This window comes from Aythya marila (genome assembly GCF_965140915.1).
Source record: "Aythya marila genome assembly, chromosome: 7".
Lineage (NCBI taxonomy): Eukaryota > Metazoa > Chordata > Aves > Anseriformes > Anatidae > Aythya > Aythya marila.
Genome location: NC_139048.1, coordinates 15853731 through 15870495, shown reverse-complemented (window position 1 = coordinate 15870495; position 16765 = coordinate 15853731). Strand labels below are relative to the sequence as shown.

The 16765-nt window shown below is 36.9% G+C and overlaps 1 protein-coding gene across 4 annotated transcripts in view; it reads right to left on the bottom strand.

The window, feature by feature from the left end:
• Nucleotides 1–2249: 2249 nt before the first annotated feature.
• BLNK (B cell linker) overlaps nucleotides 2250–16765 on the bottom strand; it is a 96640-nt gene continuing 82124 nt past the window's right edge. For 2 of the 4 annotated variants that reach the window (XM_082765052.1, XM_082765053.1), the window contains 12 exons: nucleotides 16484–16579; nucleotides 15625–15667; nucleotides 13956–13983; nucleotides 13551–13623; nucleotides 13160–13190; nucleotides 12042–12084; nucleotides 11196–11274; nucleotides 10444–10475; nucleotides 8426–8505; nucleotides 5237–5320; nucleotides 4329–4484; nucleotides 2251–3076 (listed from right to left, as the gene is read on the bottom strand). In XM_082765052.1, the coding sequence (XP_082621178.1) occupies nucleotides 2957–3076; nucleotides 4329–4484; nucleotides 5237–5320; nucleotides 8426–8505; nucleotides 10444–10475; nucleotides 11196–11274; nucleotides 12042–12084; nucleotides 13160–13190; nucleotides 13551–13623; nucleotides 13956–13983; nucleotides 15625–15667; nucleotides 16484–16579 (865 nt within the window). In that variant the 3' untranslated portion in view covers nucleotides 2251–2956. Of the gene's footprint in view, nucleotides 3077–4328; nucleotides 4485–5236; nucleotides 5321–8425; nucleotides 8506–10443; nucleotides 10476–11195; nucleotides 11275–12041; nucleotides 12085–13159; nucleotides 13191–13550; nucleotides 13624–13955; nucleotides 13984–15624; nucleotides 15668–16483; nucleotides 16580–16765 lie in introns of all 4 variants that reach the window. The other 2 variants (XM_082765051.1, XM_082765054.1) reach the window with 2 other exon arrangements.

Sequence of the window (16765 nt, the reverse complement as noted above, 5' to 3'; positions counted from 1 at the left end):
TAAAATAGTAAACAATCATGTATTTAATGCCTGTAATGTCTGATGTGACAAATTGAGGTGCGAGTAACGATTTGAAGAGTGACAGCTTGTAAATTTAAGCACTGAAAAACAGTAATCTTTAATTGTTTTGTTTGCAACATGTAACAAGATAAGAAAGCTATAGTGTGGCTATAGTGTTTTGGGACACACAAACAGAAGTGCAAGTGCAGGGTCAGTAAGTGAGAAAATGCTCTGAGAAAATGCTTTGCAAATATATACTTGGCCTGAAGTCTAACCCATTGTGTATTCTTTGCAAGATGTGTTCATCAGTAAGTCATGGTTTCCCTACTTCAGTAATTCCAAAGTTTTAACCAAAAAATCATGTTCAGTGTTTGTTCCAGGGCTGTTGTCATGTGAGATGTGTTGTGTTTTTTTTTTAAACACTTCCTAAGAATCTGTTTCTACTGCTGGTGCTATAGATTGAAGGAGGAGGGTAGTTTTATAACTTGCATGCCTGAATGCTTGGATTTTGGAGAATGCAAGTTCTTACTCCTTTCATGGAGCAACATTGACAGAATAATTTACAATACTCCCTTTATTCTCCTTTCTAGATCAGGTAGGCAGACAACACTCCTGCTCTTTCATACGTTAGTAAATATGCTACTTTGCTCTGAGTTCTTAGAAAAAAAAAATGCACCTGCTCTGCTTTGATTGCATTTTAAAGCCAACTTTTTTAGTTGTAGTTTTAATTCTTCCTTTGTTTTTCTAGTTGGGAGATAAATTATATAATAACATCAGAGAAATATAAGGGGAGAGGCGTGCTGCGATGTCTTCTAGAAGTCAGGCTAATGTATCTGTTACCTGATGGAAACACCTGCTGGCACTAATTAGTGGCAGCTGCTGGCAATACACCAGCTGTAGGAAAAATGGTCAGGTACAGGATTGCACCAGGTTGCCATTGGCTGCTGAATTATTGTCACCAGATTTCTCAATACAGCATGTTACATCCTGAGTTACTTTGTGGAGAAAGGCATTGCCTACTGAATCCCTGCCTCGTTTTGTTGCTGAAACTGTAAGTAGACTTTTGTGAGGAGCATCTGATAATGAAACAAGACACAAAGAGTTGTGTTAACAATTTAAATTCTGTGCCATACATGAATGAATAAGGCAAAGGCTTTACCTGAATGCAAAGCAAGCCAAACATTGAAAGGGTGCTTTTCACCGAGTATTTTCCATTGTGAGTATTGGTTGAAATGGTAACCTTCTAAAATGAAGTTTCATGTATTTAATTTCAGATTAAATGTATAGAAGGAGTAAATTAAGCTTGTAGACAAGCTTATAATAATAATAGGTTTGTCTTTCGTTAGTTTTGAGGCCTTGAATTTAAAATATATTTAAAGTGTTAATGTTCTACACATTAAACTAGTCCTAAGAGTAATAATATTAATATAACACTAATTAGTATCAACTGAACAATATCCTAGAAAGTATTTATGTAATACTGTAAAGTAAGCTTACACAAGTCTGCTTACTACAGTAAAATCTGTATATGTAGTTTTTTACCTGTCAGGGTCTCACTTGCATCACATATGGGATAAGTACTGTAGTATTACCCATGTTGCAAAGGGACAAAACTGAGATGCAGCAAGGTAGGCAGCCATGTGCCAAACATCACTGTATTAGTAGGCAGTTATTTCTAGAAGACAGGTGTATTACTTGTAGAAGGAATTGCTCAAAGCCACAAGGACGCAGTTCTACAGTATAGCTACAGCATAGCTGTATGTGACTTGCTGAGACCTTACAATTTTAGGCTCAAGCTTGCCATAAAGGTAATCTTAGAAAACACTGCCTAATCTGGAACAAAAAGGAAAAGCAGTGTATAGTACAGTGTCAGTTTGGGAAAATGTCATTAAGATGGATTAATTTTCAGGTCTAACCAAATCAAACACCTTTGAAACTAATTAAGAACTGTTCTTAAGAGTTTTCATTAGTGTGATTTACGCATTAATAAATTGAATTTTCACCACTTCATCCTTGGTGGAAATGACAGTGTCGTCAATAATACAATAAGCAAACCGCTGTGATAGAACAGGCTTTGATTTTGTGCGTGTGTGTGTCTGTAAACCTATTATAAGAATTGAATTGATGCTTAGTTTAGCAATGAGAAACAGTGCGTTTGGGTCTTGAGAAACAAGGTTTTGAAGACAAAACACTGAGAACTATTAAGTATATATGCTAAAGCTTTAAAAAGCAATAGCTTTTGTAAATACAGATCTTGTAAAGGAGCTCATACAAAAATATACATTGAAGACATCCACAACGCTGAATGTCTCTGTACACAATTGATTTCATGGTATTTTTAATTTTATTTGCATATTTGAAAATACAAACAAATACTAACGAGACAGAGTAAAGCTAAGGAAAAGGACATGTCCATTAGTCTAAAACAGTGACAGCTTTATTGCTGTGAAGTTTATTCATGTGAAGTACAGTCCTACTTACAGCTTGTTCACAGCAGTACGTCAGGTTGAGTTGCTCTAACTTCTGGGGCTGTGCACTTCACAAAGAAATTACTGAAAGCAGTGATCTGTGGTAAACCTAACAAATGGAACGAGTAGATCACTGTGGGTATTCTCACATTTAAAGTGAGAATGTCCTACATGAAATCTCTCTTTAAATAGCAGGCAGAGGACAAGGCCATGGTATGCAGCTGTTCACCCCACTTTCAATATCTATGTTATCACAGACGAAAATCACAGATGATGGTGTATCTGCTTTGGCTTCTTGTTCAATACGCTTTTCTGATAAAGTGGCACGGGGTTGAACTTGATGAAGTGCATCTCTTAATACTCCATAGACGTTCTTAAAGAATATTTTCCATCATTTTGGGTGTCGTTCTTTTAATACCCAATGCACATATTTTGGAATGTTGAAATAAATGATTAAAACCAGTCTTCATCATAGCAGTTCAGTTTGATTAAGAAACTCTTACAATATATTTCAGTTTTGTTGAGTCTTTTGTGTTGTTTTGGCTGTCAATTAGTACCAGGGAGGTATGCTGATGATTCTCTACTATTTCAGCAACACTGTCAAAGCGCTGGATAGAGAAAAGAGAAAATAATTAGTAGTGCTGGCTTCCTTTACTGCTGTAACACTGACAGTGATCACTACATCATCTTATTGAAGAGTCAAACTAAGACTGTTACCAAGTGAAACATTCTGCCTCTTAGTAAGAGAGCTGATCCTGCTCTCAGTCCTGATTCCAATCATGAATAGATTAGATTTGGACAATGGAAGATATTGCCACTAGCTTTCTCATCTCACGTTCCTTTCCATTTGTGATTGCTGCCTGCACAAGCTGAACCACAGTTTGTTACCTTGCATATTGAAGTGACACCACATACAGATAACCCTAATATATCAAGCTACAGAGTGTTGCCACTTGCAATCTGCTTCATTTGTGGTTCAGCCACCTCTGAGTGCTGGCCAGCTCCAGGAGTAACATCATACAGACAGGTATCAACGGGCCCTGTGTTAGCCATGCCATTTTAATGCTGGTCACTGTAAATTAATACACTGACTCCGCTGCCTCTTGTTGCTTTTTTTGGTCTTAATCCAAATAGAGATGTGGGACCGACTATCTTTTTCCCCTGAGGTAATTTTTGACCCTTTGTTGAGAGCCAGATTAACTCCAGGCCCATTTACTCCATTTATTCTGTAACCTAAAAGCTGTTACCTGGGAGGCAGATAATTAGGCTGAAGCAAGTCAACTTTTGCATCCCTGAAAAGCCTCCTCTGTGCAGTGATAAAACCAAATTTTTGTTGGTGTTTGGGATCCAAGTCTATGTGCTGCTGTCAGGATAATCATCTTTGTGGTATAATAGCTAAGCAGTGATTTTTGCACTCTAGAACTAAAGTTTAACATATTCTTTATATGAAAATAGGATTAAAAGCACAATTATTTTTCTTAATAGTTTTTTTTTTTTTTTTTGAGCATAGCTATTCTTTACAATTTTTCAAAAATTTAATTAGTCTTAGGTAGAAAGTAAATAGGTGGTAGAAGTGGCTAAAGATTTATCTAGTAGCTGCACTTCTAATCCTGATAACTTTTCAAAATGGTTACATGAGCATGTTTTTAAACTTTTTTTTTAATCTCTGGTTTTAATTAGTCACAATACACAAGAACTGATGTTACACTTTTTTTATAGCTTGGTAGTTCAGTCATTATACAGGGTATACTTTTATTTTAATACATGGAGAGTCTTGTTGGTCATACTGCAATGTACCTTAATCCTTGCTTGTAAGAGGTAGATAACTGAATGGAATGTTAGGAAAAATAGAAATCTCACCTCTTCGCCATTTTTTTCTCTGCCCAGTGCATATTGTCTTGTTGCTTCAATAAATCGTATAGGAATGTTGTATACTCTTCTGTTATAAAACACAACCAGTGTGTACGGTTGCCTTGAATCCTGTCCAGAACTATTCCTTACTAGAAAAGATCCATCCTAGAAAGAAAATAATTGTATTCAGGTTTTGTTTCTTTTTTTTTTTTTTTCTCCGAACAGTTCAGTATGGTTCTAATGTAATGTTTTTCATCGATAGCAGTGTTAAATCCTTTTCTCTCATTAACAAAACTATACAGTGGGAGATGGGAAGTAGCACATATTCCTACTGTCTAGCAGCTTACAGAAGTTTAAGAGCCACCTTTGCTGCTGCCTGTTTTATCATAGCCAGAGAAAGGAAGAAGAAATGAACAGGCAGTGGCAGCAGTCTGTTGGAGTACACACATTGTTAGGAAATGAAGTTACTGGCAGTGGCAAGGAAGCACAGCAGGGGTGTTTCTCCAGAGCACTCTGGATAAAACAAGCACCTACAGCTACTGATGTTGTAGTCTAGTGCTAGCGGTAGCCTATGCTAATGCTAACCCCCATGCTCTGACCCCATCTTGCTTTACGAAGTTAAGGAGAAGGAACCTCAAGAGTGAAAATGCTGCAGATAAAATGCACAGGACTTGGCCTCTCATTTTAATGGCTGCACATGTTCTGTGAGATCTTCCTGAGCTCTCTACTCTGTAGTAGCTTGCTTTGCAGTGTAAGTCTTGAAGCTACCACAATAATTTCATGTTTGAGAGTATTTGCATGGCATGGTATTCTGACCTGTTCATTATACAAATGACATTCTTAGAATATTTCTGGTTATCTTTTGATATAAAACTTTAAGTTTTTCCTAAAACAGACATTCCTTAAAAGTGACCTACCTTGTTTGATCGGTACAGTGCATCTTCTGCTGTTTTCCGATCACAGGTAGCAGCAAACCATGCTTTACTATGAACACCAGCATCCTAGAAAGAAAAAGAGAGAGTGTTTCACCTGTAAAATAAGAACAATAATAATAAAGAATCTGGCCTGTGGGAGAGTTACTGCTAAATAATTACGGCTGTGAAGAAATCAAATGCAGAACACTTCAGGAAACACCGAGTTCAGAAAATTTTTGCTAGGAATTTAAATTTATCATTTTCATTGGAAGGCTAAAGAAGAAACTCTGTCAAAACAGTGGTAACAGATGTTTGGTAGAAGGCTGATATGTGACAGAACAGAGAAACATACCCTGAGGAGAGTTTTCAGGTTCAACTGCAGGATGGTTTGGCATTTTTAAAGCAGAAAGATATTCTCATAGAATTTAGAGAGGGCGTTCAGGTATTGTTGAGAAATAATTTGACTGTTAACAATCTAAATGCTGCTCAGCTGTGGCCTAGCCCATAAAGCATCCAGATTAGATAGGTATCTAATTTTGGGAATGAAATTTCCCGTGTAATTAGGGTGATTTGTGAACATGGTCAAAATTGCCTGCATGGGGATAGTACTGAGGTAGGATAAGTGCATCTTTGGCTCCTTTTCCTAAATGAACACAAATAGATGGTGGTCTACAAAACATAGGAAGAACTAGTGTCGTTGCTCTATTTATAAAGCAGTTCAGCAACTGAGACAGGTTTGGATTCAGTTCAGGTTCTTTGTTGAATTGAGTCTGAATATATATCTTTACATTTCAAATGGTGCTCTTAACCAATTTGAATGTATTGAATAGAATGTAAGTTTGGGAACAGGAGTGTTTAGGAAAGGGAATGGAGAATGTTAGAGAGGTATGGAAAGAAACTATACTCAGAGAAAGGATAGGAATGAGTGACTAGAAAGTCCGAGACCTATGCATTATGAGGATCCAATAGCTAGAAGATGAATTAACAGGTTATAAAACCAGCAATTCTCAAAGCCCTTGCTGAGAAGGTTGATGCAAAAACTAACTCAAGTGAGCAGAGAGGCTGTAGAAATAGTCCTGAGTATTTCCAAATGAATACTTCTGGGTATTAACCTTCCCAGTCATTTGAATGGCTTTCCTCCAACTTTATAGTAACCAAGCTAATGATAAAATTCATTTTCACAGAAGCTTTATGAAAGCAATCTGTCGACTCAGTACAACAGAGATTAAAGACGAAGCTGCATGTTCTGGCTGAGTTGGTCTAGCTGGTTCAGTGCTGCCAGTAATGGAATGCCTTGGCCTCTCCCTTGTGCTCAGTTTGTTGCTAGCCTGATCTCATGATGAGATAGTTTTCTTTGGTTATCTGGCAGGGTGTTTGACGGCCAGGTTGGTTTTCTGTCAGTTTAATTGGGCTCAGCTCACTGCAGGGCCAGAACACCAGAGAAGCATGTGGCTGGGAGGGGAGTTGACAGTGAAGAGAGAGCAGAGCCTCCTTTGTGTGGGCATTGCACTGAATGTGTGGATTGGGTCAGACCATAACGTGCAACTTTACCTCCAAATTCTTGCCATGCATTTCTCCAGTCATACTGGAAAGGGCATAATGAGAAGACTTGCAAGTACGCATGGTACTCAGCCACTTAAGGAGTGAGCGCAGTAAAACAATCTCTGTACAACAAAACAAGAAAGAATTAACTGCTCCAAAACGTTTCTTCCTGGCACTATCTGTGGGCTACAGTCTGGCAGCAGAGAGCTGTTACCAAAGTTTGGATGTGAACCAAACAAATAATGAACCTTATAGGCAAGAATCAAGTCTGTAAGCACCTGTATAGCACAGTATGCTACAGCAAACTACAGCAAACAATAACACCATTGTATGTAATTGGTGGGAAAACAACACTAACTTCAACAGTTAATTTTAATTATTATTATTATTATTTTTTTAAACAAAATGGATGTTTTATTAAACTTTGGTTTTGCCCATGGCTGTTACATAAAAGCTGCAAATGTAATTGTTACAAGCTGTTTATTTCAGTGTCTGCTGGATTGTTTATTTGAAAGCTTTTTTTTTTTTTTATAATAAATATCCAGTATGACATACTGTTAAAATTGTTCCAGAAGTTCCAGTCCTTTGTATCCTTCCCTGTTGTATCATCTTTTTCATGCAGGTTTTAGAACACTTCATGTAGTTGGCCCTGCATAACAGGGCCTTTGTTTTGCAATCAACAGAAACAGTTTTACCTTGTCTTTGACTACTAAGCTAATAAAAATGGCTTCCTGCATTTTGTGGTCTCCTTTCATCCAAAATGTGAGTAAGGGGAATTGCACTGAAATGAGAACAACTTTTCCTTTGCTTAGATTATTCAAAGCTTAATGTTGCAACAAAACTCAGAAAAATGAATTGGTCATAAAACTAACAGTATTAACAGTAATGAGGTCTGTCTAAAAGAGCTGGACATGGGAGAAACTAAAACATGGAGGATGCTGTGGTGCCTCCCCCTACAAAACAGCACTGATTTCCTTCTTGGTCCCTAAAACTTTGCTGACACCCCAAACTCCAATGAAAAAGGCAATGTTCATCAGCGTAATTCTGCCCTCTGCATTCTGCTGTGTTGGACTAGTAAGCAGAACCATCTCCATTTCCTCCTACAAATTTATATAATTTCTTAGCATATCACATCTGTGCAGGCTAATGCTAATAGCTGCAGATGTCTTCATTGTATTGGCTTGGTGTGATTTATTTCAGGACAATATATACAGCTATACATCAGAAATTAGTAGGCAAATTATAAGCTCTTCACAGCTGTCTAGACAGAAGTACATCATCACAGTTTTCCTTGTTTCAAATGGTGTTGAATTATTACAAACTGGAGAGTCAGGAAGACCTGAAACTTAACTAAAACAGGTTTTTTTTTTTTTTTTTTTTTTTTTTAATGACTGGTAGAGTGTCAAGATTTGGTAAAATGCCAAATATGTGTTTCTCTACAGTCTGTCAAAGCTCTCCTATGCTATATGTTCTAAGCATTTTTGACTGAAAACAAACATGTAGGTGATTTGTGACACAGAAAATCTTCACTGCAAACAGAAATATGCATGTCCTTAGCAAAGGAGTACAGTTGCTAGAGACAGGAGGAAATACTATTTTAAAGTAAAGGATAAGGAAATTTCTGCAACGTGAACTTAGTTGATGTTGTACCTGGTCTGCAGTACTTGAAATGGATGAAATGCTGCCATGAGGGGAAATACCCAGAGAACGGTTTGCAGTTTCTGGCACTTCTGTAAAAGAGAAAAACATGCATAAGTTTTCAAACTATGCCTTGTTTTACTGTAAGAAATTGGTTTGTTATGAGGACTGTGAAAGATCTGGAAAGGAAGAACTCCAGGCAGCAAAATGGCGAAGCAGAACTAGTATGAAACATTATGAAGCTTAATTACAATTGTGATAGCAAAGCACAGTAGAAAATAGTTATTGCACCTGAAACACAGATGTTAAATAATTAAAAAAATATATCTAAAAACTGGAAGGAAGCTGGTTGAGTAGCGTTGCACATTAATAATATGATAGAGAAATGGGAAATAAGTATAGATAATTGTCTGTTAAAATAGCACCTTGATAGATGTACCTACAGTGGACAATTATTACTGAGTGCACAGAGAGAAGATGATTGTAGAAAATATTCTGTCATTATGGAAGGTTTATTTTCTGTTTATTTTACTTGGGGGAAAAAAGCTACTAGGACTATTAGCACTGTTCCTGGACGTGATATTTTGCAGATTGCTTTAGCAAATCTTCACTAATATAATTCTGATTTAGATTCTGGTTTCAGAAAGCAGTGAGTGTTATACAGGACCTCATCATAATGATCCTGCAGTGACTCAAAAAAAAAAAACACACAGTTGGACAGGAAATCCCAAAGGTGTGTTTAAACTAGTTTTAGAATTTATTTGTAATAAACAGACAAATATCTTGTATTCCAAGTTGCATTCCGTGTAAAGAAGAGAAACTGTAAAAACAGTTTCAGGTCTCAATGAATGAATAATCCCCTGAGGAAGGCCACTAAAGAATTTTGTTTTTCTGTCAAATTTTGACTGACCAGCTACAAGAGCTGCAGCTGAATAATTCACTGTATGAATAAGTAAGAATTGCTGAAAGTTAGGCTGATTAAACTTTACAAAAGGAAATTAAAATGGGAGATCCCTTAGCTGTACAATAAATAAATAAATAGAAAGAAAGAAATGGAAAAATGGAGCTGTCTGAAGTAAGAGTGCGTTAAAGAAAGTTTTGCTAATTAGTGTATCATTTAGCATCTTAGCACAGAGTTACACTTTAGGGATTAAGAAGAATTTATGCTACAAATTGAAGCACATCAATTGTGTGACAGGGACAGACAGAACTTGAGAGCAGGCTACTGGATCAATGTGAACCATTCTTATGTTTCCATAGCACAGAAGATGTAATTGCAACATACAACAAGCAGACATTTCCAAGAAATAGACAGAAATACTAAGAACAGTGTAAAGCTACACCATATGCAGACTGCTATGTGCAATTATCATCTATTTACAGCGTGAAAGATATGTTCATACTGAAATACGTGTGGAAAGGGGCTGGTAGGCAGGGCAGACAAATGTATGCTAACAAGAGACTAGAGAAATATTAGACAGTTTACACTTCTGAGCGAAAGAGTCTGTATACACATTGCCTAATCTGTTTTTAGCTGTAAACTGAAACTCCAAGTCTCTCTTCGAAAGTATTACTTAAAAGAAGAGCATTAGCATTTGCCATTATAAAAGTATCTATTCTTTTCCCATAGTAGAGGGAGATTAAGTGGCTGGATGTAATAAAAATCTGTCTGGCTTCTAGGCAACAGAAGCCTGAAACAGCCCAGAAACATATTTGGTGTTCTTCTGTGACAAGGAAGATGGACTGGATCTTTGTTATGATGGGACCCAGCTGCCTTTAGTAGAAATTTTCAGTAGTAACAAATGGGAGCAAGACACCCAATTTCCATTGATTTAGACAATAAACCCAATGCAATCCCTTAATTTTACTAGCTGAACTACACCCAATCTCCTCTTTATATGCATTACAGAGACCAAATGTTAATTCTAAACTAATGAATACGGATGGCATCTTGAAATAATCTTAATTCAAAGATTAATCTGAAGTTACAAATCAACCACATTTTAACTCAAAATCCGAACAATACTTACTTGGCAGAATTGAGGCCTTTTGGAGCAAAGATCTGAAATAAATATCAAGAGATTACAGAAAGGTTTGAGAGCTACCTTCTTCTGAAAGTATTAATTATATTATATATATAAGTATTAATTATATTGTATAGCACTGTTCCTGGACATGATATTATATTATATAATATTTATATATATAATATATATATGGATATATATATCTATATATCTATATCTATATATCTATATATATATATATATATATTTATATATATAATATATATATGGACATTATAATATAATATCATGTCCAGGAACAGTTATAATATAATATATATTATATATATAAGTATAATATTATATAAGTATTAATTATATTATACATATAAGTATTAAATATATCATATATATTTTATGTATTTGGAGCTTGCAAAACTAGAATGTGTTCCCATCTCCTCCCTTCGTCCATTGACAGATAAGGCACAGGTATTTCAAAAATCTTATCCCGCTAGTACTGACAATTAGGAATTCAAATATCTGATTTAAATCTCTATCACCTAATTAGAGATTAAAGCTTCCCATGCTTTTTGTGGTGGCTATAGTATTTGGGTGTACTTGCCATGTTTACTTAATTTATTTGCTACTGTGAGGTTTCAAGAAATTAGTTTTAAAAAGCAAGAGAAGGAACTTTGAACTTTGCACATCTATGTTCAGACTGAGCAGGAGGAGCTGGTGCGCTGAAACATTCAAGAGATGATGAAAAAGGATCTTACTTTTGGGCACCACTTGGAAGGGGTGGAAGGGGAAGATCGTGGCTGGAACTTCGTCGTCGTTCTGCTGCTGTAGGTTTTCCTGTAGTTTGGGAAGAACAAATTAGAGTCAACATCTCTTCAGAAATATGTTGTCCCTGATAAGAAAGTCCCAGTAGTCAAAGGAGGGTTTCTTTTCTTATTGTCATCATTTCAGAGTATTTTCCTACATTTGCCATCCTGCTACTTCTGTTACTGACTAGTGGCATACTACCAAATTTATAGGCAAATAGCTGCGCTCTGGATGCCTTCAGGAACTCAGTGGGAGACTTGCCTTTTGAGAGGCGAGCTGTGTGACACAAAGGACACCGCAGGGGCAAGCTGCCTACAAGAGCGTGGCCGGCTGGCTGCATCTCACCCCTATGTTAGGCAGCAACTCCTGCTGAGTTTTGGCCTCAAGGAGCTGCTGCCTTGCACAGAGGCGAGACACATTTTGTGTCTCAGGGAAGGACTGGCTCTTGCCAGCAGTCAGCTCTGTGTGAGGTGGTTCTTGCTGAGCTCAGAATGAGCTCGCACTTCCCCTCCCTTCCCTCTTCTCCACTTTGAGGACTATATGGCACATAGCTGGTACATTATGTCGTGGGTTGCACTGCCAGTAACCTCAGCAGTGTTATTGTAACTGCTTTTAGAAAACAATGATGCTCAATGCAATTAAGGCTGGCCAGATCCAGTTCTAAACTGCTAAAACCACCCTCCCCCCTAAAATAACAAATATAAATTTAATGTGATGTTGTTCGCTGCATGTTTTTAATAAAAGAAAATGAAATTCTGGTAAAAGTCAGCTTTTTCACAGTAGTAGAGAAAATTTACCTTCGTTTAGAGTTGAGGTGTCTCTGGAAGGTGGGCATGGTTTCTGCAGTAAAATACAAGGAAGTCAAATAATTATTAAGTGGCACATCATTTATACAGCAAACATTAATCTTCCTATAGCGTTGTTAACTACTTTACATTTAAAATTGACAGCATCCAGGAGAGATTCGGAGATAGGGGTATGGCCATTTTGTGAAGAAACTCTAGTTGTATGACAGTGAATGATTTTGTGAAGTGGATTTGGAAATAAGTCTTGAAGCACTCATCTCTGAATTTTACTTTTGTCCATCTATTAGTACACACAAACTGGTATTTTTTTAAAATTAATATTCAAATTGGTAAATTTATGATTCTTTTTCTGCTTTCAAGTTAAGTCCAAAAATGAGAAATTCATCCCAAATACTTGTGAATCAACATTTGAATATTATCATCTTTGTCATACTATGCTTACAGATGTCTGAACACATTTCTCTTTCTTTACTGAAGTATAATTTATCAGTTTAGCTGGCAGTAAAGACTTTGCCAGCCTTCTTTTTCATTATTTTTTTTTTAATCATAACTGATTCAAAATGGGAAGAAAAGTGTCAGTTTCAAAACATTTCTTCCAAATGAATTTAATTGGAAATTTCAACAACTTCTCATACTTTCTTCTACAAGAGGTTTGGGGATATTTTCCTAATGATGAAATACTTACTGGAAAAAAAAAAAAAAGTGAATTTCTGCTATCATCTTGCATCTTTCTTGAGTTATCACTCCTACAATAAATCCATGTGCTTCTTATGCAGGACCCGTACATTTCAGGGACTACTTCTGAGTAGCCCACGTTCCCCGTGAATTATTTCTCATTTTATTCAGTCCTTACAGTGTGAGTTTATTGTTACATCCTAGAGCACTGAATCCAAATATCCATTTAATCTAAATGTTCTTCTACTCGAGCTATTTCACTTTTGCTTAGTTCATGTAACTGCACCCAAGTATTTCCTTTCATCATCTCTCTCTTCTCCTATTCTTTCTATGCCTTTATTTTTTAACCAAATTTACGATCAAATTGAGTTTTGCAAGAAAATTAAATCACCTGTAAAATTATCATTTAATTATGCAATTACAAATCAACTTACTGCTGGATTTACTGCATTAGAAGTTTTCTTTCTGTAGATTGTAGGGGAAAAAAAAGAGTAGAGTTAATTCCATGTATCTGCAAAGTAATTTAGCAACTAAGCATGTGCATGCCATTTTTCTGTGGTATGTGACTAAGTTCAGCAATCCAGCCAGCATCTGCCATCAGTGGCAGGCAGTGAAGGACAATGGCACTGGCACGCAAGCAGTATGCCTCCAGAAATATTGAAAGAATAGTTTGCCTTCACCTAGTCTGTGTATCTTTCATGAACAGCAATAAAAATTACTCCTGAATTTTGATTACCATAGGAAAAGTATTAGAAGCTAACACCTATCCACCTAGTAATTAGCCCCATCCCCAAAGAAGTAGTTTTATTAATATTTTTTACTCACAGGACCCTCGGTAATGGAGATGGAGCTGATCCAGTGGGAAATCTGGATTCTTGTGTGTTACCGAAGCTATGATCTAGAAGCAGATACAAACTATTTAGTATGCAGTATTAGCTTTATAATAAAAAAAAATTTAAAAACTGTGAGGAAACAGTGGGGTTTCCTCACTGCATTTCAGTGAGATAGAGGAAAAAATATCCATTGGTTTATTTTATTTTTTTTTATTCTTGACATGTTTTCACTCCAGTTATACTAGAAAATAGTTCAGTAACATTTCTTGCTTATTGCTGACTGATACAGATCAAATCTACACTGACACACTCCACTACATGGTATACTAAGGTCACCAATAACACGTTGAGAACAAATCCTGCTCATATCACAATGTTTTCAGTACAGAATACTTACTGTCATTGTTATTGTTTGCTTCGTGGTCCTGTAATGGAAAAATGTGTTAGATTTGATAAGAATTAGAAAAGTAAACAATTTTTAAAGAGGAAGTGCATAAACATTCTGGGTTTGGAAATCTGTAGTAATTTTAAAAGTAGATTTGTTCAGAATGCATATAACATACAGTATATTTTTTCATCAACTTCTATTAGGGTATTTGAAAAAAAAGGCAAACCAATTAATTTTTAACATTACAATAAGCTTTGGATTTCTTATAGTATGCAGAAAATTAGCCCTGACTTTTGCAGTGAGATCTTTTGGTTCACGTTTCAGGGTAGTGAAGGCAGTGAGTGCAGTGGACTGTCTTTTCACCATCCTAGAACCACAGTGATCCAACTCTTTGCATAGCTTCTTTTGTAGATGCTTTCTATTCCCAGATATTGTCCTTGAAGGAATCAGACTCCCATATGACAAGTACCTCTCCAAGAGGCACCGATTTGTCCATCTTCATCCAGTGGACATGCAGATTAATGGCTTTTCACTAACGTTGGTTACCAATGCATCCATTCTCTGGTTGGAGAGGTGTAATCCATCATCCAACAGCTGAGGGAGTAAAATGGGGAGGACCTTTTCTCCCAGTCAGCCCAGGCCTTTGAGAGGAATGAGGGCTACAGTTCTATTAACATGGTTAATAGTGCAGGTTATTGTTCAGAATGAGCTGAGCAGTAAGACGTGTTTCAGTTATTATTTGTCAGAGTGCATAGTCAGTGATGGAAAGGCACAACACTGGCCAAATATCATTCACACTTCTGTGTTTGTCTTTAACACTGTAAGGACTTGCCACTTATAAAATAAGCAAAGACCTAAACATTTGAACTAGACTGCATAATTCTGTCCTAGGCTGATTCTTGTGCAAAACTGGGTAACTACAAGTACCCCATTACACGCATTGTACAGATGAGAGTTTGTTTGGGAGCTTCATCCTTGGTGCTGTTTTCATCATCTGAGAGGAGTCATGATCAAGGAAGGTGTTTCTGATCAGGCAAAATCATCCATTGCTATTGACAGTAAAGTTCTCAGTTCAGCTGGTATTTTTTAGTACAGGAAATTATTTCTGTGCACTGAGATACAGCCTTTACACCATGTAAAGTTTTTTTTTTTTTTTTTTTTTAGACCAATATAGATGTTCGCTGTACCTCTTTTGTCCAAAAAATTAATAGTGGTAATTATAATATTAGATGAATCTGACATTCAAAGTCATCTGTTTCTGTTATTTAGGTACCTCAAGGGAGGCTGTAGCGAGGTGGGGGTTGGCCTGTTCTCCCACGTGCCTGGTGACAGGACGAGGGGGAATGGGTTTAAGTTGAGCCAGGGGAGTTTTAGGCTAGATGTTAGGAAGAACTTCTTCACTGAAAGGGTTGTGAGGCACTGGAACAGGCTGCCCAGGGAAGTGGTGGAGTCACCATCCCTGGAAGTCTTCAAAAGACGTTTAGATGTAGAGCTTAGGGATATGGTTTAGTGGAGGGCTGTTAGCGTTAGGTTGGAGGTTGGACTCGATGACCTTGAGGTCTCTTCCAACCTAGAAAATTCTGTGATTCTGTGATTAATTCAGTTGATAAAAAGAACTCGAAACCACAAAAAAGCAGAATTTTAACACATTCTTTAAATGGGCACATTATTTACTCACTGTTTTTAGATGAAGACGATTTCTGGGAAGAGGCAAAACATTTCTGGAAAATATAAACAGTAAGGTTTTGTTTACGTTTTTACATATCATATATATGTATACACACACACACACATATACACACACACATTTTTACAAATACACAGTAAGGTTTTTTGGTTTTGATTGGCTCAGGTATGTGCTTCAAGATCTAGAAAGGTCTCCAAGTAGATGGATTTAATCACAGGTATGCACCACTGCAGTGGTTGCTGTGATGCTGGGCCCTAGTGTGCACAACCCTTCCAGAAGAGCTTCTGTCCTGAGCTTTGGGTCCCGTGCAGCTGTGCACAGGACTTCACCAAACACCATAACAGTGTTGTGCCACCTGCTCTTCCTGCAACTTATGGCCTATTTTGTAGAGTGATGCCTACAGATGAGACAGCTGCTTTGTTTCCAAGCAGCTTCCCACATTTCTGGGTGCACAGGAATGAAATAGGCTGCATACTGAAGTTTCTTTTACTACTTCTCATCCAGAGACTTGGAATATAAATCATGGATTTGCCATCCCTTGCCCCTATCCACCACAAAAATATCTTGTTTCAAGGGCACAGACTGGTAGTAGAACTTGAAAATTGTCTGCAGAGATGTTTTACCCCTGCACTGGATTCCTACAAGGTTATTCAAAAAAATAGTACCCATTGGGCAAACTGGCTTGAATACAGAAATTGACAAGGAAATGGGAACTTCCATTCTTAACTTGTCCCAACATCCCTAGCTGTTTGCATGTCCTGACAACTGCTTTTCTGTCTGAAAGCTACACAGAATAGAAAAATTTGTCTCCACTCTTATTTGATATCAATTTAAGCTGCTGTTAACTTACCTGGGAGTATCCAACTTAGGTGATTCTCTGGTCATGCTGTGCACTTGGGGGTGCTCTATATTCTGAGCAGGCGTAGAAGGAAGTGGCTTAGTGAACCTAGTAATAAAACATGAATTAAGAAAGGAAAATTGCATTTAACAGTGCTTACCCTTTTATTTACTACTTTCTCCTCCTTAACACCCTCAAAATTGTAAGAGGTACCCTGAAGAGTAATTTCTTTTTAATATGTACTATGTTTGATTTATTGAACATTGAAATGGATGACAAACTTTGTGCAGAAAA